General features: G+C 40.5%; 1 protein-coding gene across 1 annotated transcript in view; it reads right to left on the minus strand.

Annotated features, from left to right (window-relative positions):
- The window catches only part of LOC118818669 (trichohyalin), a 315469-nt gene that overhangs the window by 234527 nt on the left and 57286 nt on the right, over nucleotides 1-23656 (minus strand). The window contains exon 6 of the mRNA XM_036585957.1: nucleotides 15747-15845. Coding sequence (XP_036441850.1) covers nucleotides 15747-15821 — 75 coding nt within the window. The 5' untranslated portion in view covers nucleotides 15822-15845. The remainder of the gene's footprint in view (nucleotides 1-15746; nucleotides 15846-23656) is intronic.

The following is a 23656-nucleotide window of genomic DNA, read 5'->3' on the forward strand; positions in this document are numbered from 1 at the left end:
ACGCAGTTTCGGCGAATTACGAATGATAGCCCGGCCAGGGAACGCATGCAGAAAAAAAAAAGGAAATAAAGGAAATAATCAAATAAATCCTCTAGTGGACCATTAATGAATGTGTGCGGCACCTGAGCACTTCAGGAGGCGATCAGGCAGTGGGGATTAGCTAAAATTGGGACGGCCGTGCACAGAGCTCCATTCTGCCGCAGGCGCGGTCAACCTTTTAACGGCGCGTCGTTATCCGATAGCCGTCCAGCGCCCACTTCAGCGCTTTCCCTGTTTAAAACCATTCCCAGCAAAACCCTTTCACACGGGCCCTATTACAGCGCCTCTCCAGCCTGATTCACCCCACCATTAATTTGAGGCGAGCTTATTTAGGGAGGATGACTGATGCTGGGCCACTGGCTGCTCAAGGCCAAAGCCAAATAACAAATTTACAGTGTTTGGAGCCATTTTAGCGGAGCCTCCACAGCCGCTCTTACACTGAAGAGCCTTCATTGTGAAGTTCCAAGTGAACAGTGAGAGTGTTTGAAAGAGAGAGAGAGAGAGAGAGAGAGAGAGAGGACTTCACCAGGGACTGGTCATCTCCTCAGTTCATTGTGTTGCAAGTGCCTATAATTGGGGGATCTGGGCACCAATACCTGAGCTGATGCTTATCGTACGCTTAACACCTTGCTGTGGTCAATACTGTTATCTATATCCGATAATTTACATCGTCCAATAAAACAAGTTCACACTACAATACATATATGAACTGTAGTGGGTGTAAGACTAATGATCATTATTTCATTTTAAATAGTCACTGCATAGATAAATCACATACTACATCTACGTTGTATCATCATTTTACATTTTTTAGGAGAATTCCAGAGCCACGCATAATTTCAAATGAAAGCAGCCTTAGAAATCTAAACCAGCAGTGTATGTTAACTGTTTTCATCGTAGCCACACTATGTAAGATTTTTGTTCAAACTGAAACAAGTAGCGCTCTGAAATCACGTGAAACAAAAAACACGCTAAAATAGGGTGTCCATGCACTGCGGCCAGTCAGCCTGAAACTGTACCTTAAACGTCAGAAGTATCAGGTTGGATTCCGTAAGAGTTTTACAGACCACGTCGTATACACTGATCAACATTATGACCACCTCCTTGTTTCTATGCTCATTGTCCATTTTATCAGCTCCACTTACTATATAGGTGCACTTTGTAGTTCTACAGTTACAGACTGTAGTCCATCTGTTTCTCTGCATACTTTGTTAGCCCCCTTTTACCCTGTTCTTCAGTGGTCAGGACCCCCATGGACCCTCACAGAGCAGGTACTATTTGGGTGGTGGATCATTCTCAGCACTGCAGTAACACTGATGTGGTGATGGTGTGTTGTGCTGGTCCGAGTGGATGAGACACAGCAGTGCTGCTGGAGTTTTTAAACACCTCAGTGTCACTGCTGGACTGAGAATAGTCCACCAACCAAAAATATCCAGCCAACAGTGTCCTGTGGGCAGCGTCCTGTGACCACTGATGAAGGACTAGAGGATGACCAACACAAACTGTGCAGCAGCAGATGAGCTATCGTCTCTGACTTTACATCTACAAAGTAGACTGACAAGGTAGGAGTGTCTAATAGAGTGGACAGTGAGTGGACACAGTATTTAAAAACTCCAGCAGCACTGCTGTGTCTGATCCACTCAGACCAGCACAACACACACTAACACACCACCACTGCATCAGTGTTACTGCAGTGCTGAGAATGATCCACCACCCAAATAGTACCTGCTCTGTGAGGGTCCATGGGGGTCCTGACCACTGAAGAACAGGGTAAAAGGGGGCTAACAAAGTATGCAGAGAAACAGATGGACTACAGTCTGTAACTGTAGAACTACAAAGTGCACCTATATAGTAAGTGGAGCTGATAAAACGGACAATGAGCGTAGAAACAAGGAGGTGGTCATAATGTTATGCCTGATCGGTGTATCTTTACACATTAACATCACATGCACAGGCTCAGTGTTTATGTCTCAAATGCAAAATTAATCCTAATTAATCCTGATGAAAATATGAAGTTCTCTTTAAATACTCTTTCAACACACTCACAATCATCAGACTCATTCAGGTGGGAAGAGGCAACAAGCACAAGCAACACTACAAAACATTCTTCCACCCCAAATCTTACAGTGTGTATCTTTGAGATGAGCCATCACACTTTGTTTTGAGAGTCTCTCTCTTAGATAATCTATGAATGCTCAAATTCATAACAATGTGGTGAACCTCTGTTATCAACAGTGTTTAGGTGTAGGGTTTGGGTTGAAGTCAAGGTTAGAGTGAGATTTAGGTTCAGGTTTAGATTTAGTAGTATTAATTACATTTAATTTAAAGTTCAGTTACATTTAATAGACATTTATATCAGTTGAAAATCAGAGCATCTGTGAAGCATCTACAGATAGAGTACTATCACTGTCACATTCAAACTACTTAAAGTCTCTGCTACCCCACAGCATGAAACACACAGTTAAAGTGCCATCACACAATGTGAGTTTGAGGTATTCCAAGCAAAATTTGTCACAGGATTCAATCAGATTCATTCTTCTTTGCCTCCAATGTCCAATCTAGCACTATCTGCAGCTATCGGCCCAATGTTGACATCTATAAATAGTGCATGGATGGGCTAAAAATAGGGAACAAAATTATGGGCTGTAGGCAGATAGTGATGACGCATTTTTCCATTTATGAATGAATAATACAGTACTGTGTAATGGGACTATATGACCTACAAACTCTTCGCAATCAGTGACAGGATCAGTTTGGCTACGTTCACACAGCAGGTAAAAGCGGCCCGAATCTGATTTTTCTGCTTGGCTGTTCGCATTATCCTATAAATGTGATCTGTAGGTGACATGTGGGATGGTACTGATCTTCCGCTGTCTGAACTGTGCTGAGTCACATCACTATATCACCTCTCCTGTTAATACACTCTGTGCAACATATCATAACCATTACTGTGATGACACTTCTCACCATTCCCTTAGACTGTAAATTCAGCTAATACTCCAAGTTATGTTCATACTCATTGTGTTTTAAACTGCCTCATACCATTTAGTGCAATACCTGCTGTGATGTAAATAGAACAAATCTGTCTTAAATGCTTATGTAAATATGCTAACAGATACACATCTATTTATTCTCCCTCAGATTTTACTCAAAGTTATGTCTATTTTTATTTCTGCCTAATATCTATCTTTTATCACTGCCGTCAGAACAAAACCTCATATCTCTATTTTCTTTTTTTTTTTTTTTTTTTTTTTTCAGTTTGACATAATTTGAAAATATCTGTTGCCTTTTACATTGTAAGTGTGTAACATTCATCGAATCAAATCAAATCACGTTTATTGTCACATCAGTGAGTGAAAATCTTAGGTGCGTAGCCCCCATGAGGAACAGTCCAAAAGAAACAGCCCTAAAACAGCCTGGAAAAAACATTAAAAGTAAAGTACGTTATTTTCCTTGTCTTGTAAAGTTATTATTTTGGAGATACGAGGTTTTGTTTCGGCAACAGCGATATGTAAGTTTATATGCAAGTATATGTGTTGCTACTGTAACACTGCAAATTCTCTTTGGGATGAATAAAGTTCTTTCTATCTATAACATACTTCATATCATGTGGCTCTGCTGAAGGGAGACAGCATGTAGTGGCGGGAAACACACTCCAACGTAGGATTAAGAACTATTACTATACACATGTCAACAATGTTAACTCATTACAGGTGTAAGTTAAGCTAAATTTCAGAGGAAAACTGCACTAAAATGTCATCTTAAAACAAACTTGTTAAGGTGGCACACTTTGTTTGATACATAGACATTTAAATTAAAACATTTTACATTTTTTTTTCTTTTAAACAGTATACAGGCAACTAGGGCTCCTGCAAATAGGCTGCACAGAAAATACTACCAATTCATTCATTTATTAATAACAATTTAAGTAGCTGGTGTGTTGGCCTTTCTTGAGTACCTGGCAAACCCAGCACTGTAGAGAACCACCTTTCGCCTTTCAGGACCAGGCTGATTTAACACATAATGATGAGGGGCTCCAGAGGCCATCGCCTTCTGCAGCTCTTTTTGTACATCTATACTTTTGTACACTTACATTGTTGTTTTATTTGTTCTGTTTTCCTTTTCTAAAGAAACAATAAATAACCAAAAATAAAGCTAATCCCTTTTGAGCTTGTAATACTGGAAACATTTAAACACTAACCAGTTAAAGGCTGGGCGGCGCTGGGAAGCTTGTTGACGTGCAGTCATTTTCTACGACCCTTTGTGATTTATAAATGATCAGTCGTACTTCAGTTGTGTGCTTATGTTTAAGCGTACACTCAATTTTACAAATCATGCGCATACAAATTCTGAGAACTGTTCTTAAGAACGAACTCAGTATGAAATTCAAGTTTTTTTTTTTAAATAAGGCCCCTGGTACACAACGAAACCCGTCACCATCAGATAAACAGTACTTAACTTCACTCTTGATTCCGATCTGAAAAAAATCCACAGGGATTTCTGTGAATCCTTCCACTGTGAGAAGACAACACAACACTGTAGGTCTGAAAGGATGTGCAGCTTCCCAGAAACCAAAAAAGAACATCTGCAAACCAAGAAACTCAGAACAACGGACTGACCACCTCAGAATCCAGACCTTAACATCACTGAATGTTTTTGGGATTATGTGAATCGTAAGATACAGAAAATGTGACCAAATTCTCAGACTGAACTTTAGAGTTGTGGAAAAATAGTGTGCCAAAAAGAATGGACGCTGTAATAAAGGCAAAGACACTAAATACTAAATGCACTATATTATATTATGTTTAGTCAGTGAGGCTTCTGTGTAATTTTTTGTTAAATATGTTTTCTGCTTTTTTTTTCCTTGTACTTGTACAAGGTGTCCCAAAAAAACTGACATCATTTCGTAGTCTAATAATAATAATCGACAATTCTCCGTCAAATGATCTCAAATTTTAACAAAATGTGTAAAAACTAACCAAGTTTAATTTTTAACGTTGTTTTTTTCAGGTTGAAGAATGGCGTTCACTAGAAATGAAAAGGCATTTAGTGTGTTAGAATATGCTCAAACACAGTCAAACGAGAGTGTGCAGCGCGCATTTTCGAGAAAATTCAATAAAAATGCACCAACTGGAAAGCAGATTTGGACAGGGCACAAAAAATTCAAAGAGGAAGGCTGTCTGTGCAGCGACAAAGGGATCTGGACAACCACCAGTATCAGAAGATATTACATTTGTGAAGCTGTGAAATCGGTTATAAAATCTACATCCCTCTGAATTTCTCGTTCGAATTTTGATAAATAAATCTTGTATTGTTCAACATGAAGCCTATTTAATTTCGTTTGCCTACGACATGTAGTTACTCAGATATTCACACCTCAAATGATGTCCATTTTTTGGGACACCCTGTACTTCGTGGCTGGTTTTACTAAAAGATTAAATAACTAAAAGGGTGGTCTCTCACTAAATATTACATCATATATCATATGTAAATGACAAAATTATACATATCACCCTCTTACATACTGTACACCTCTAAAACTCTGCTTGACCTCCAGACTATCAATTCAGTGGCAATTAATGGCCGATATTACTTTCCAGAGTATCAGCCAAATACAAAACCAGATACTGTATATTCTGAGGTGGATGACTCTCAGTAGCAAACAGGAGAGCAGATTGAGAACCAGTGAATGCAGTTCTCTGCCCCCCCACCCCCCCCAACACATCACAGCACCCCAATACACATATGCACACACACTCACTACACCCGCTCCACATTTTCAATTATAGTGCATTATAATCGTATTACATTTTTATAATCGAGATCCGATCCACTTAGGGTTTCTGCAACATTAGAAACTCAGCAGAGTTTCTGCCGTGGCCTGATGTGTAATACAAAAAAGTGCATACTTCATCTAACTTTCATTTCATTAGCTATTCTATGAATTTCCAATTAGGCTGAGGACAAAACGGGCTGAACCTTCGGGGCCTTTCATCACACTAGATGAGCAGCTCCTGCTCAGGTATTCCATACTGTAGGTCCTCAGACACACGGACAGTACCAGAGCGGTGAGCGAGACGAGGCAGGGCATTGTCTGGGAGAGAAAGCATGCCAAACACGAGCGGCCCAGGGCTGCCGTCCACGGCGCTCCATTAAGAGGCAGCGGAAGCTGGAGATAATGAGATCCGGCGCTGCCCGCACCTGGACAGAGAGCGAGGGAGGAAGAGGCCTCCTTGTATCCAAACACTTCATGTATCCCCCCCTATATCCTCCCTCCCACCCTCTCTTCCTCTTTCTCTGGCTCAAATTGCCGAAACAAAAGCAGCCCGCCTCTGATTATTAATGCATTTCAAAGCAGACGTCATTATTTTTTCAGGCCGTTTTCTGTTTTAAAAAATGTACAGAAAAAAAGCCTTTATGGTCGTCCCAGGGGTCCGGCCGCTTCTCTTTCCTTCTGATCTTATTAGCATCCTATCTCCCTGCTGCCTGCTGGCCAAACTGCATTGCTATGCACTTTCTGTCTCTCTGACCCCTCTGTGGATGGAATTCATTTGGCCCTTTTCCCTCCTCGCTTTCTTTACCTTTATTTGGCTTAAGCAGGCAGTCGCTGTTACTGCTGGCCACAGTTATTACAGATAAACACTGTTAAAGAAACATGGCCAGTGCAAAGAGATGATGGATAAAATAGTGGGGGATATAGAAGGAGCTTCAAAGTCAACTGATCAAGCACTTTTACAGTGCATACCAGAACATTTGTGTATGCTCAAATCTAATTTGCTCTTCTTTGTGTTCTTGTTCCAAGTCTCCTCTACCTAAATGCAGAAGTAAATAAACTGTTTCTATCATAAATGTTTCAAACTCTTGAACATAAAAAGAAAGTCAAACTTTGTAAGATATGTTTATGTCATCCAGAGAGAAAAAAAAACAAGCTCAAAACATGAATTAATGTGTAGTTTGACCACTGCCTAGAGGAGCTCTACAGCAAAGCAGACAGGAACAGGCCTTACTCCAGCTGCATCCAAACACAACAGCACTATTGAAGCAATTATCTGGAGATGGCAAGTTTTCTGGCAAAGCCACAGCCATAAATCACTGAGAGTCCTAGGCTACGTTCACACAGCAGGTAAAAGTGGCCTAAATCTGATTTTCTCACCAAATCCGTTTTTTGTTTGGCTGTTCATAATATATTTTAAATATGATCTACAAGCGACATCAGTCTGAACAGATGAGCTGCTAAACCGACCCACATGCGCAAACAAACAATGCTCCACTATGCTTCATCCAGAGGTAAACAATCACGACTATGAACGAACGCCAGTCGCTCCCGGAGCTTTCAGTTTCATCTTCATCAGCATCACAGGAGCCATCATGAAGCTTCACTGACTGACAGCTGGGCTCGTCACCCAGCTCGCCATAAAAAGGCTTTTACCTCTTCTTTGACGCTGAAGCCTCGGTGTCCTGCGGACGCGTTCAGCCATTTCTTTCGAAATCTCTTCAAACACGGAGGGTTTCGAATACGTCTCTTCTAATTTTTGGTACAGAAACATCAGCCTAAATGTTTATGAGTCTCAGCAGCGCGAAATTATGACGAATGACGAGTTGGATTAATGTAAAGGCTGCATGAATTCTGATCTGGCTGTTCAGACTGAGTCGTACTGCCGCAGATCGGATACGGATCGGATTTCAGTACCACATATGAAAGTGTCTCAAATCGGAATTGAAAATGTCAGATTCAATGTGTTTTTGCACAGCAGAACTGGCCTCTGGCATTCTGGACTTGCATGTCACCATAGCTGGAACTATAATAGAATGGTTTTCCACCAGTCATGGAACTTATAAACTGTCATAGCGTCACCTGCAGTTGTGGAGCATATGCAACAGGCAAAACGAAACCGCAGAAAGTACGCAAGCTTATAAAGCTTGCAACGGTGCTTCCGGCTACGCGCAACGCTCACAAACTTCATTTCGCAGGAAGTTTGCTGAGGCCTTGAGAGTCCGTTGAGTCACCTAAAAATGACAACTGAAAATAAAGTGTCATCCATATTTCTCTAAAAAACGAACATGTTGGCACATCGCCCACTGAGGAGACAATACACGGATGATTCCTCATTTCATCCAATACAAAAACTACCAATTCCCCTCTGCATTTTTTGAGTAATAAAAATGTTTCCTAATGTATTCCTCTGCTTGCTCCTATTTTTGTGTTAGACTTTTTTAGCTTCTTAACACCAAAGCATTATCACCTAAAAGAGTAAGCCTCGAGCACCATGGTAATTTTGGCCAAATCCTGCAGTGAACCGGAGATCCATTCATTAAGTCTTGCGGATACTTGAATTTCAAAATGAGTCAGATTGCACATCATCATTTTTACATATCCAAAAGTCCAGTCGTTTTGGTTAAACAGTGCTTTACTGACTCACATCATCGTCATCTGCAAACTGTCCAACACGACTGTTACTAGTTAACTGCCAGATTTGGGTTAGGTTTGGTGGCATTTAACATATTTTTCTTACTTAACCATGGTGGTGTTTTGTGGCTCAGGTTTACCGGTTGAGCCTGTAATGCAGTAACAGAAGTGAGCACTACTGCGGTCAGCGAGCTCTGTAAAGAGCGGCATAAGAACATGAGACTTGAAACACCAATTATGATTTTTCTAACGTACGAGGTGTGTGCTCATTATAAAATAGAAGAAGGGACTTCAAAGCAATATTGATGTTTCATCTGTGAGATTTTCCCCAATACCAATAAATCCATGAAACCTTAATACTGACCAACCAATATATCGAGCAGGTCGTACCTAAAAATCCACTGAGTTCATTTTACATGCTATGTGAGTCAAGCCTGCTATACAATCACATTAAAATCATGATTTCAGTGCCACAGAAATACTGACCTTGTTCAAGTTTGGGATGCAAGACAGATGGTCAGGGTGAGAGAGAGAAATAAAGAGAGAACAGACGTGAGTGAGAAGGAGCGATGGATGAAGGGAGAGAGTGATCTGCTGGTCTGGGGGCAGAGAGTCCTGCGAAGGACTGTTAGGCTTGATGAGCTAGGCCAGCTGAATGATATACAGTGGCGGCCACAGGCAAGAGCTGTCCATTAGTTATGGGGTCCCTGTAATGCTCGGCTCTAGTACATTATTTTCGAATGCATCAGTCAGCGTCGCGCAGCACAGATAAATTCTAATGCCTCCCGATTTGTAATGCATACTCTCACCGCTGCCATATTACGCTGTGGGTTAGGAGGGCAGCCCGAGAGAGGGGGGAAAAATGTAATTTATTTTTCACTGCGGCCAGTATTCCTCCCATTAGCTTCAAACGTGAGATAAGTTATAGCTTTTAACGAGCGCCTTTAGCCGCCAGAGCACGCTGCGCACAATGCGCCAAGTCCGGAAAGGAGGAGTGAGGGAGGTGGGAGAGCAGGAGAGCGAGAGAGAGAGAGGGAGAGCGAGAGAGATAGCTGGAGGGCACTGATGATCCAAGAGTGTGCCCCCTGTGTACATCCTGGCACAAGAACAAACAGCAGCTCACTGCTGGGCTACAGCAACTCCACATAATTATACAAACGCACGCACACACACGCACACACACACACACACACACACACACACACCCACGCCCTGCTCCGTAACGAGATCCGGACGCATTCTCTCCTCCGACACATGCATACTGAAATGAGCTGTGGTCAGAAGCGGCGGGAGCGTGAGGAGAAAGCGCTGCTGAATTGGAAAGCCCTGGATGGTTTTGTGCAGAGCAGACCAAAGCGTGACCTGTGGAAGCACAGTGAGGCTGAGAGCACTAACCCACTCTGGCTTAGAGCAGGCCTGCTCTTTGTAGCAGAGCGGCACGATTTAGCCCTGCGCAGCCGCGCTGAGACTTCCGCCTTTACCCAATCAGATGTCGGTGCTGTGGAAAGCGCCAGCCCCCAGCTTTTAAAATGGTGCTGGGAGGTAGGGGTGGGCTAATATGATGACCTGTCACTGTTATCGCAAGGCAAAATTGCTGCCTGTCCAGGGTTGGAAAGATCTCCAGAGAGTTTTTGGTGGTCTTTGAGAGCGACTGTTAACGTCAAACTGTTTGACTAGAAGACTAGGGATGTGTCTTGTTCCTGCAGCGGTCAAACATTTTAACAGCTTCTGAAATGATTGTGAAGAGTGTTTTGAATGGGGTGCCTCTCTACTGATCATATATGTTATAAATATACAGTACTGTGCAAAAGTACATTGTTTAAAACATATAACATATCATTATCAACATACACCGATCAGGCATAACATTATGACCACCTCCTTGTTTCTACGCTCATTGTCCATTTTATCAGCTCCACTTATTATATAGGTGCACTTTGTAGTTCTACAGTTACAGACTGTAGTCCATCTGTTTCTCTGCATACTTTGTTAGCCCCCTTTTACCCTGTTCTTCAGTGGTCAGGACCCCCATGGACCCTCATAGAGCAGGTACTATTTGGGTGGTGGATCATTCTCAGCACTGCAGTGACACTGACGTGGTGGTGGTGTGTTAGTGTGTGATGTGCTGGTACGAGTGGATGAGACACAGCAGTGCTGCTGGAGTTTTTAAACAAACACACTGATACACATCATATCACTACTTGTTGTATTATTGTCATCTGTATTTATTCTAATATTAGTGATTTTCTGAGCAGACATGCTTAATGAGGAAAAAAAAAATTTTAAATATAATTTTATCAGACGCCTTAAATTTTAGCACAGTACTGCATGTTTTATTATTAGGCTGCTTCTCTATTGATAATCAGATTATGAATAACTAATTAATTTTCTCTTTTATAGTCTGTACAGGTTTTGTATTTTTAAGTGCAGTGTGTGGTGGTATATTGTTTTCTTCTATATCTATCTATATATCCATAAATAACATCAATATCCACTTTTCTGGATATGTAATTCTTTGCAAAAGTATGAGGGCACCGGTCAAAGGACATGTTGTGTTGATTTTCTAAGTCAGTGGTTCTCAAATAAGTCTTTAGGGCCCCCAAACGGTTCAGGGTTTCACTCCAATCTAACTCACAATGCACAGTGACAGAGCAAAAATGTATCGTGGAGCCGAGGATCGGTTTGATAACTACCGTTCTAAGTGAAAATAAATAAGCATCCTCTACAGAGAACACACTTCAATCACCAATTACTGTTTATCTGCTGAATTTAAATATATTGGGAAAAAAAGAAAACATAAAATATTGCCTGTGCAAAACTTAAGGCACATTTTATTATATATTTTTCCCCCAATTTGTTAAACTCAGGGTGTTTAAATGTTTGCATTCAACTGCATCATGGGTATGGTCTCTACCTGTCTAGACTTCTATAAGTCTAAACAAAGGTATGTCTCATTAAAAAACAGATTTAGAGAAAACACGAAAAGGCCTATAAACAACAACAACAATATGGCAAACCTTCTTCGCTACAGCAGTTTGTCCATCTCAACTTCGGGAAAATTTCAGATAAAGCTAAATATTGTGATATGTTTTGAGAAAATGTCTTCAACCCTAAGAGGACCACTGTGGACCTATAGGGTGGGACACCGCACTTTAGGTAGATACAGGAACCTCTTTTGATTTTGACTTTTTTACTGTTTTAAATCAGAGTTTTTGAGCACTGAAGCTAGTTTTTTACATCTTTTAACTGTTTTGCTCTTCATGCGCAAAGATTGTGGTGGATGCTGTAATTATTCATGCACTCGTGTGGCCAAAAACAGATCATGACAACACAGAAGGAGAACTTTGACAGTCTATTAGTGAGGATGTTTGTGACCAATGACACATATGTAGACTGCTTTAGGCTAATGACTCTCTGATGTGCCTTTCTCTCTACTGAATTGGGCTGGGGGGGGGGGTTCTGTACTTGTCTCCAATAAATACCCCTTTCAATCAAACCACACACACACTGGTTTTAGTCGCACTGCATACATCTTGGTGTCAATTATTGACAAGTGACTAATTAGCTGTGCACTTTTTAAGCCCTTCTCTTAGTTTGTAGGGCATTTAAATATGCACAATCAATAGCCGCTTTACTTCCCCACCGTCATCTGCAGCTGTAGAGTCTAGACTCATAGTTAAAGGCATCTATCAAACACTAATTAAGACTTTCAGCCAAATTACCACCAGCTTCAGCACACTTTTTTTCCATTTCGGATGGCGCTCCTCATCTCTTCAGAAAGCATTAATCAAAAATCAATTAACTTTTTTAGTGAAAATGTTCCACATCTTTGCATTAATATCAAATCGCTTTACTGCCCCACTGTGCTAAAAAATATGGACTCGGAGAAGAAGAGTACATGCTACTGTGTCTTTACATTAATATCAAATCGCTTTACTGACCCCATTGCGCTTAGAAAGATGAATTTGGAGATGCAGAAAACATGCTAGGGTGAGTATGGATGAGTCCCTTGCTGTTTTTTTTCCTGCAGACTGCCCCCTGTGTGTTTGGGCTGGCCTCAGCTGCCTCCAGGCTAAACGCAGGAACACGGACGAGCTGGGCTGAGGAGTCATGTAGGCTCATCTCCCGCCTCTTCATGTGCCAACTATGTTTACTGCACACAGGCAGTCCAGATAAATTATGGACAGCTCTCCAAGCTGCTCTTAATTACTGATCTGCCAGCCAGTGTGAATTATTCAGCCCTCTGCTTAGGTAGGCGTTTATGGCATGCAATAGTTAACATAACTGCCTAACGGAGCAGCAAACTCCCTCAGGGCATGTGCGTGTGTGCGTGAGTGTCTCAGGTTGTAAGATCACGTGCGAGTGCTCTTTTTAGACTAGGCAGGTACAGCACAGTGACACAAACATAAACGATGATGAGGCTCGGTCCATCAGGCAACAGGACTGAGGAAGAGCAGGAAGGGGTCAAATCTGGTTTCTGGTTCTGTGATATGGTGGGAGGCGGGGGCAACATGGCAAAAATATAAAATCATAATACATTTTCATGATCCACAATAGGCTTCATGATATTTAGTTTTTCTGAGGTTTGATAAGTTGGAACTTACTAATAAGTATCAGTAGTGCCATACATAAAAATACCCTTAAAACTAGAACTAAAAAAAAAAAGGTGTGATTCAAAAAGATTAATCTGATTTCAAAGCGCCATATTTTTACAACCGTGAGGTGTTTAGGAACCAATCACATACCAATTGAAAGAGGGGGTCATAGGGTTTCTGACTGTCAGTGGAAGATGGCTCCCTTCAGTCTGAGAGGAGATGAGACCCCTGAGCAGAAAGCGTTCTGCGTTCTCCACTTCAATAAGAGTGAATCCATCATAACTGTGCAGTGTGATTTTAGTGGGCAGTGAAGCTCCAACAGCTCAGAGTGTTCGTTGTTGGTTCCACAACACTGGATGATCTCTGAAATCACATTGAAAGAGCCGTGAGTGCAGCGACACCCGACACGCTCAATCCAGTATGGGATGAATCTGACTATGGCGTTGATGTCGTCCGCACAGCTGGAGGAGGTTCATATTAAGCTCTTGTACAATGACATAATAAACTTTAAGCTCATTTAGCCATTTACAGTTCACTGCATTGATCTGTAACGATTTACAAGTGAAATAAATCATTTTGAAATCAGATGAATCTTTTTGAATCACACTGTATAACGGATGTACCGATACCACTTTTTCCCTTGTGATATCGATACTTGATCCTTATGTGTTGGTCGATACTGTGTACCAACACTGACGCTAACTATACCTAAACTAAGTAGCTTACAAGTCCTGATATTTATACAATTCTACCTCAAATTTCTTTTGGTAAAAGCCTTGGATCACAAATAAAATATACCAGTTATACATATTATACATGCATACACATACACATACATATATATATATATATATATATATATATATACACACACACATACATACATACATACATACATATACATATATATATATATATATGTATATATATACATACATACATATATATATATATATATATATATATATATATATATATATATATATATACATACATATATATATATATATATATATATGTGCAAGATGTTCACTAAGTTCACTAAGATGTTCATCTAAGATGTCAAACTCTCAACTCTGATGAAGTTCAGAAATATTACAGCCATGCATGCCAACAGTAGCAGCGGTTGAGCCGCAGACTGCCTGACTTGATGGGAGCAACAGGCTGAGAGACCACACTGCTGACCACCAGAGGCGCACCACCAACACAGCAAGTGGAAACACTAGCCTGGCTAGTGGGCTGCTTTGGTAAAGGCTAAACTAAGGCTAAAGACTGTCATTACCACAAGAGACCAGCAATTCCTTCCATATTTCTCTCTAACGTTCACTCCCTCATTAACAACCTTGACCACCACAGACTCAGACTGCAACTGGCTACACAGTGGAAGATGAGTGATTACTGAAAGAAGACCAGTTCAGCCATACAAGCAAAGGGCTACCGTTACTGTAATCGTTACACTACTGTTGCTCTGATCTGCGTATTTGAGGCAGAACGGTGAAACTAATACCTTAATACCTTTGGAAGAATTCCAACTGGTATATCACACACTACCATAGCCTTCCCACACAATACTGGTGTTACAGTTTTGGCTATCTGGCATTACAACCATAATCAGTATAAATACTTCACTGAAGTGCCAGTATCGGTGCCAGTAACAATATAGTATCGGTATCAGTGCAACCCTACTAATTATGCTCTCTTTGTGATGAAATACGCTGTTTTTTAAGTGCTGGCGATATCAGAATATGCATGGAAAAACATACTGTGATGTAATGTGATGTAAATGTATCACAATAACAATAAATATATTGCCCACCCCTGTATGGTGGCTACTACGGAAGGGCATTTTAACATATTTGCTACTAATATAACAGCAATTTTTAAACATGCAGTATTTTAACACCCCATTGATATACATCCTATTGATGAATTTAAATGAGGACGGTTTAAAATTCATTTATTGTATGCAGCAAAAGAAGTGATTCATACTGATTCATTCAGTTCGTTCAACTGCTTTAGTGATTTTTCTTTGTTTAGGTATATGATGTAACATACCATACCAGCAGACCAGGAGCTGTATTACAGAAATATCCAAATTCTGAAATTTCATCTGTTTAGTCACCATGACAACTGCAGTTAGGACCGAATTTAAGACAACAGTTTTTACAGAATAACAGTTCCTAAGCGCATTATCTTATCCAAGCTCCAGAAATGGTGGTTTCACCTGTAGCATTATTTTATTTTTTTTTTTTGCAGTTAAAACAGCAGCTAAAAAATCTTATATTCTGTAAACATTCTTTTCCATTTCCATTCCATTTTTCATCAGCTGATACTTCAGTATTCAGCATTAGTATCATCATCATAAAACAAAAACAAAAACAAAAAAGAACCAAACAGAAACAAAACCATGGTACTGAGCCATCTCTAGTTGCCACTAATCCTCCCCTGCTAATTTTCCCCCTGCTACTCATTTTCGTATTAACAGACTGAAGTTCTACACACTACTGGTTACAAAAATAATATTAATTTATAATTTATTCTTTACCTCCACTCACATTGTCTTCAAGGCGGATGGATTTACAGATACACAGAAAAAGAAAAAAAAAAAATCACACACAAAGATCAGCGTTGGCCTCCAATCAGTAGTGGCCACTGTTGTGAAGTGCAGCAGAAGGCTGCAGAGCAGCGTAACACGCTGCACTTACCTTAGCTTTAGCCTCCTGCTCAGACACAGACAGCTCTCTGAGCCGCTGCAGCAAGTCATCCTGACAGGCCTCCATCGTCCGAGTGCGATGACCAATATGCTGCAAAGAAAGAAAGACAGTAGGTAGGTGGGAGAGAGAGAGGGAGAAAGACGGCTAGGAGAGGAGGAAAAATGGATGATGGATGAATTATATTAAAGTCAGGCAAAACAGAAGCATCTGGAGCCATGCTGTTATGTGAGCTGCTCCTTCAGTTTCATATAAAGTGGATTCATTAAGCCAGGCCTTGCCCCGGTGACTAACGGCAAATGCGAGGAGCTTGATGGCTGCGTGCCGCTAAACTACCCTTACAGAGGAAAGAAACTAACGGGGTCCTGGAGAACAGAATGAAAAATCGAGCTTGGGCGGATCATGGCCTCACCAACACATCACGCACCAAGGTGGCTCGAAGAGTGATCACTTATTGTCATTTTTACTGTGATTGAATATATCTTTATATACAAAGTCAAATCAAAGAGCTGAGTGAGCTCACAGAGTGAAAGTGAGTGAGTATGTATGGGAGAGAGAGAGAGAGAGAGCGCAAGAGAGAGGCAGTAGCCCATCACTGTTCAGCTTCAGGGATAAGGCACATGATAAGTGGACCAGCCTGGGACGAGTAAACAAATCAATCATGTGTGATAAGTGCTCGGGCTTTATCAGAGCCGGCCAAGGCATGCCACACTGGTCCTGCAAGCCTAGCACGGAATACTAACCGCAAGCAGTCCAGCAATGCGGCTCCGACAGCGACGGTGTGTACCCACATGCCAAAAACACCGGGAGCTATTTCAGTACATCAAGCACAAACATAAGCCATTTATACCTTCCTTCCAAGAATTTGTTGACAACCGGCAAGGTCTGTTTACTCTGAGCGCTGTAGAGGCAACGATACTACTGCCTGAGGAGAGCACAGCCTGAAGAGAGCACAGCCTGCCTTCTTTAGGCTTCCTATAGGCCTCTGATATTCATAGCTTGGGCCTGCTGGTGCTTTAGAAGCTGTTACTCAGCCTTCACCTGTCTGAGGCTCGATTGTGACTTTTATGGAGGCGTGTCCGGAGTTGAAATAAATGTTGGGCATGTGACACACGTTAAGAGGTCAAGGGGCAAAACAAATGGAGGGTTTGCCTCCAGATAGGGCAGTAATCGAATCTTCTCTTATTCACTCTCAGGCCAGATAAGCACTGATGAAGTGTCAGAACCGCCTTTCCCGAAAGATTCGAATCACTTTCGAGCTTTTTGTTTTTTCTTAATTTATTACAATGCACTCTATAAAAGTCTAATAACAGAGCTCAGTAACTGTCCTTAAAATTATTTTTAATATACAATATATACAAATATACATCTAGACTAACAGTATATTCATCTAAGACATCTGAGAAAATTATATGTAAAGATATTTATGTATTTTTCTGGACAGTAAGCATAAATAATAAATAATACACTGTGAATTCAAAGTGTGATTTTATGAGGGTCAAGTCTCTCCTCAAGGAAGTTCAGTATTTAAGAGTTTTATTCAAAAATGCTGTATATCCACTTGCAACAATTTCGAATATAAACGGTTTCAGAAAAGATTAACAGGTGACTTCAACAGAAAACACGTTATTTCTCTAATAAGGTTGATATTAATAATAATACAGCATAAATATTTCTAGTATGTGTAAAACCCACATTCAACAACATACTGCATGAAAATCAAGTGTGCTGCTAATGGAATTTAATAGATCTATACAACGGCAGGTGTGCAAATCAGAAACCAAAGCGATTAGGAGCCAAACTTCTTTTTGCTTTGACTTTCCCTTCCTTTCGCTATCTTATAACGTTATATCTCCACAGAAATATATCCTAAAAAAAGGAATAATTACGGAATGAACCGGCTGTTTTGAGTGGATATTAAATAAATGAAGGTCTCTGACTTTTGCAGTGTTATTTATTGATTTATTGTTTGAATGCTTATCAATTGCAGTTTTCAGCAGCCCAGGATGTCTCAGCATATGTGTAACCACAGTCCTGTTGAAAACACATTCCAAGCGGCTATTCATAAAAGATGCTTGAGAGAACACCAAGACAAGCCACTAGCCAAAAAAACAAGCTAAGAAGCTAAAATGTACGATCATATTTATGGTAACTCCGTAAATTTACATGTTAATTTACAGTTTAATGTCTTCAGTTTTATTCTAAAATGAGTAAAGCAATAGGCTAGAAATAAATAAAACCTTTATACGAGTAAACTCAGAACTTGGTGTATATGTATAAAATAAGTAGTGTATGATTAAACTGTGTGTATATCTGTAATGTCACTTTCTTGTTCAAAAAAAAATTGTGCAAAAGAAAAATTATATAATATAATATATTATATTATAATTCACTAATTGCAGCGTGATTCATCTGGATCCAAAGAATGCTGAATAATCATCTCTTAATTATGAACAAATATAAAAAAAATAATCTCTTAATATGAACAAATACATGTAGAACCAGGGACGTGGGAAGGTGTTTTAAGTCAGGGTGCAAAAATTTTAGGCAGCATAAATACACAGTGTGACTGACGACATCATGCAAAATTATTTGCAGCCTTTTATAATATATATAATATATTATATATATTATAATATATATATAAATAAAGTGACACATAAGACCACTGATACACATCCTCACCCTGCTCTTTTGCTCTGGACGAATTTTATTGAAATGAACTGAGAGGCGACCAACCAGACTGTTCATATGTGATATGAAAACCGACTGTCACGCCCACCGTCACGTGGCGAGAGTCTACATCGTAAGGGAAATAGCAGTTAATAAAATTTAGTTACGTTTTATATTTTAACTTATAAACGATGTAGTCAATATAACAATGAGCTGCTATGGGGCTCAGAACTGGCCTATAACTCCGCGCACACTTTCCGTCTTTGCACCTCAGCATGCTTGTGTTCTAGTGACGCGCCACCAAAGCAGATTCGTCCCGCTTTCACGAAAATACAGTAACTGCAGGTTTTGAAAACATATAAATAGAATATGCAAATATTAAGTCAAAAACAAAAGACTCTAACTTTTTATTACTATTATTGTTTGCAACTGCAGTCCTGACATCTCCCTGTGTAGAACAATAAACAAGAAATTTGATGAAAAAAACGCACAGAAGACAATCCTCAATAAATGAGAACCTTTCGAATATTTATATAGTTCAGAGCTAATATGCTGTGGGTGCAAATAAAGCACCAAACAGATCCAGTGAAATACTGTAAAAAAAATAAATGCAGGGCTTGGCTTTTTGATTGTTGAATAACTTGAAGGTTGGTGTTTAATCCAGTCAAATAGCAGCACTTTTCCCACATGCTGATGGACGCCTACATGTTTTCAAAGCCACCAGTTGTTTAATGTGCATTTCTCCATTGCTTCAGACAGTTTACGACTTGGGAGGAGGACTGCAAAGAGATTCTGACTGACTATGACAATCAAACTGAAGGGAATCCATACAGAATCAGCTAAACTAACTTCTTAACTTCTTAAATCTCGACTGAATTTTACAGTACTGTGTAGAAGTCTTAGGTAGCCATGATAATTGTTCAAATTACAGCAGTAATTGTGTTTATGCCTGTAAAACCACTACATAATATTAATAATACACAAATAAACACAAATAGAGTAAAACATAACAGGAATAGTGAACTCCAGCCATTCAACGGATTTGTTAAATTCCATGAGATGAATTTAATGAAGGACTAATTAGCTGAACTATGTACTGGTTGGCTACTGTTAATGCTGGGCTTCCCTGAGCAGAGGAGGTTAAGCTCACACACATAAAATTACAAAGTGTTTATTGTTTATTTGTATTTATTCTAATATTTTTGAATAAACACAAACACATTCTTACTGCCCAGATAAATAGCTTTAAATATCATTTCCCCTTTTAAATTCAATTTATCTCATCTTACACAGTAGATGTAGACATTTCTATTAGCGCTGTTGTGCTCTAATCACTTCAATTCTGAGCTGCTGGCAGAAATCATGCTGCAAGTATCTGATAACTCTGGATAAGCTGAAGTGGCCATTTGCTCCCCTGACAATGTTAACATTTTAATTTGTTTAATTTCTTATGTCTTTGCTAATTATCATCACCTAATGTAGGACCTATATGCTAAATTTAAAGTCCTGTTGTGTAAAATTAAACATAGAAGTACAAATTTTGATGGAAATAATCATGTTTTCACCAGAAATTACATTACAATAATCAAAATATGATATAAATGATCTATAAATGATAAAACTGCTGTGTTGAGTCTTTACTCTGAGGTTTTCCATGTCATTTTAGAACTTTGATATAAATCTGTTAAATCTAACTGTTGTCTTTATGTGAGCCACAAACACAAAATCAACGTTTGTTAAAGCAAACAAAGGAGAATAAAAGTGGTCGACTTAAACAGGTGCAAATTTGCATTTTTCTTCGCAAATAAAAAGACAATTTTCACCAAATCATTCTGCTGGCTCCCATGATGGGTCCAAGCTCATTAACAGAGAGAACTGAGAATCTATTTAGATAATCTGAAATGAATTAACCTCTTATTATAGAAAAAAATCATGCTAATCAAATATAGGCTGTGATAGCACAAGAACAACAGCCTACGCTTGGAAGCTGGCCTTGCTCTGAGCGTCATTAGCAGTCGGAAATGTAGATAAGCTTCTCATTCACTGAGAAAATTTCAGACAGGCTTTACTTCTACATTTAAATCTCTTAAAGAGTGAATACAGCATTCCTAAGCTAATAAAGGCTATAATGGAAAAGTGAAGCTATTATGTAATTCTCACAAAATATTCTCATATATGCAACAATAAAATCTCCTTTAAGTGTAGCCTACAAAAATAATAAGAGTTAATTGTGTTCAGAACTTCACCTTATGTATTTTGGCATCCTTAAAGGAAAACAGTAGCACGCTTTAAATTGCTCAGGTGTCTTAAAAAGCTCATGCAAAGCTGACGAACGCTGCACGACTCTTCCCTCCTCCCTGAAAGCCGGCCGTGCTCTGCTGGACTTCTCAGGCCAGAATTTTGCTGAGTCAAACCAGCCTTAGCACATGTATGACACAGCATTTAAAATACTGTTCATCCCTTCTTTTCCTCTTTTAATTGTTATGTTTTTTACCTGTGACTTTTTTGACCTGCAGAAGAAAGTGAGCAGAAGCCTGTTGAGGTATTTTAAGGTTTTAATCTCCCTTCTTAGACGAAGTATATTTGGAAACACTTTGCTCTCTTTGGTTTATCATCACCTTCAGAAAAGTAAAGGAACAGTAAATGATACAGATACAAGTGGCTTTTAAACAATTACACATAAATAGAACAATTAAACAGAACAAAGACAGTTGAAGTTGTGCATAAAGTCATCGCCACGTTCTGACCACAATTTATAGATATTTTTGGTAGCATTTTTTTTTCAACATAGCATAATGTCCCATTGCATTATTTTCCATTTTAAAATAAATAATAAATTGTCATTAAAAAAATGGAATTACATTTTAAACAGGATTTTCCTCAAACCACCAATCCAAGATCCCAAGGTTACAGTATTCAAAGACACTCTGCAAATATTCAACATCTCACCCACTCATCAGCATGCAAATGAATAATGAAACGTCTCCTCTGCATAATTAAGACGATGGCTTAACGCCGATTAAAAAAAAATTATAATTACAAAAAAAAGACATTGCCGCAAATTACACCGCACCAACGTACAAGACAAACGAAGCGGCATCTTACAACGAAATTACCCGACGAATTAAGCGGACGCAGGATAATGATCTTGGTGCTTTAATTAACAGGGGCTTTAGCAAGACCTCAAAGCAGAAGACGGTGCAAAAGATGGAACTGGCATCATGCAGTCACAAGGACAAGAACAACGGTTCCTGGTCAGAAGACGCCATAAGAGTCTTCCTGAAGCCCATGCGCTGGCACGGGCAGTTCCCAAACTGCAGCAAGCCGCTGCCTATTAGTACACAGAGGGATGCACACTGAAGCTCAAGAGGTTTGACTCCCCAGTGGATGGTGCCTCAGTGACACTAGGGCACTGGCTGAAGACAGAGCGGTAGGTCCAACATCTCTGATGCCAACCCTGTCATAGCCGCGCTCTCCACAATGGGAAAATATCTCCACACACACCATATGGAACTGGCAACTTCACTCCTGGCGGTGAGAACAAAAAAGTGGACAGGATCCGCTCTGTTAAAGAAAGAGGCCTTGAGGGGAAAAAAAAAATCACCAAGAAAAAAATCTTACATCTCCAGGCTAGACTGAACACCACGACAGTGAGAAACCCCCTTTTCTTCCTCCACCACGCGTTTTCTCGCCGCTTTGTCTCTGCAACAACGTGTCACATTAAGCAGAGATCAAGTATGCAAAACGGACGGGTGATTACAATAAGCCAAGCCAGCACAAAGGCAGGAGGAGGCAGGCGGCATGCAGATGGGTCGGACGGCGGGAAGCGCCCGGGCTGATGCTCTCGGTGCTGGGATGGTGCCGATGCCGGTGCTGGGTAGGACGGCGCTGGCATCCGTGGGCGCCTGTGCCGAGTGTATACACGCACATGCCTTTACATTCCCTCTTGAAGCTGGCTCTCTCTCCCCCACCTCTCCTTCTCACTCTCTCTCTCTCTCCTTCTCCTCCTCTCTCTCAAGCCACCATCACCACTGACTCCAGAGATACTCCAGCAGGGAAAGAAGAAACACTGCCCATTCTCCAGAGGGGTACACGCACTGAGCCAAGTGGGCAAGGCGGCGGCGGGGCAGGGCGGCAGAGAAGTTGAACCTTCCCCCAAATTGAAAAGGGGAGGGGGTGGTGGTTTGGGGGGGGGGATTGACTGCATTTAAACTAGCGCCCAATTTTGCTTTCCGTGTTTGCGTTAATTAATTCGTCTCGCTGTTGTTTTTGAAAATTAGCTTCTGCCTCGACCCCCTTTGAAGAGGGGGAATTATGTGCCCCCTCTTCCTCCTCCCTGCCACCCCCTGCAGCAGGCAGGCTTTCCCACCCAGCGACAGGACACGGCCACCAGCCCTTTGTGAGAATACAGTGCATTACTTGTTTTGTATGGGAATGGTGTGTGCCTGTCGCCCCGTGCCAGCTTGGAGAGGAGGAGAGAGGAAGCGAACAGAGGGCAAAAAAGAAAAAAAAAAAAACCTCTTTGTAAGTTATGGGAACACTCGGAGACAGACGCAGGCACTCATAAATTATACGCTTCATTTGCATATTCCTGGCATAAGACATTATGCAAATAGCAGTCAATTTGCATAATGGATTCCTCTTGTTGCCTCAGTTGCCTCATGCTCCTTTTTATTTAATAATAATAAAAAAAACAAAAGAGCGAGAGAAGTGGGAGGAATGCCGCATTCAACCCTACGGAGCTGTGTGCCAACACCCCGAACACATTGGCTGCTGTTGCCAGAATGCTAACTCGAACAAAATTAGCCCGAAAAAAAAAAGAAAAAGCGGAGGATTTCACTCAAAACCAATGGGACCAGAAAAACTGAGCAGCGTAATGCGCAAAATAAGAGTGATAAGACAGAGGTCTGCTGGTACGCAAGTGTACAGTACGAGTGTGTGCGCGAGCGCCCTTAATGAATCCGTATTACCTTTCCCATTTGTGTGTGTGGCTGCCTGACTAATTAACAGCAGTAGGCAGACTCTGTTCGGGGGGGGTGTGCTTGGGGCTGCTTGTTATTAAATAATTAAAAGCAGCTCGGTCTTTCGTTTTCAACCTCACAAGCTACAAACAGCGTCTCACACACACACACACACACACACACACACACACCAAAAAAGACGGAAAGATAGAAAGCAGCAAGCGCACGATAATTATTTAATCAACTATGACAGACACTGCTAATATAAGC

The sequence above is a fragment of the Colossoma macropomum genome, unplaced genomic scaffold, assembly GCF_904425465.1.
Source record: "Colossoma macropomum unplaced genomic scaffold, Colossoma_macropomum, whole genome shotgun sequence".
NCBI classification, from domain to species: Eukaryota; Metazoa; Chordata; class Actinopteri; order Characiformes; family Serrasalmidae; genus Colossoma; species Colossoma macropomum.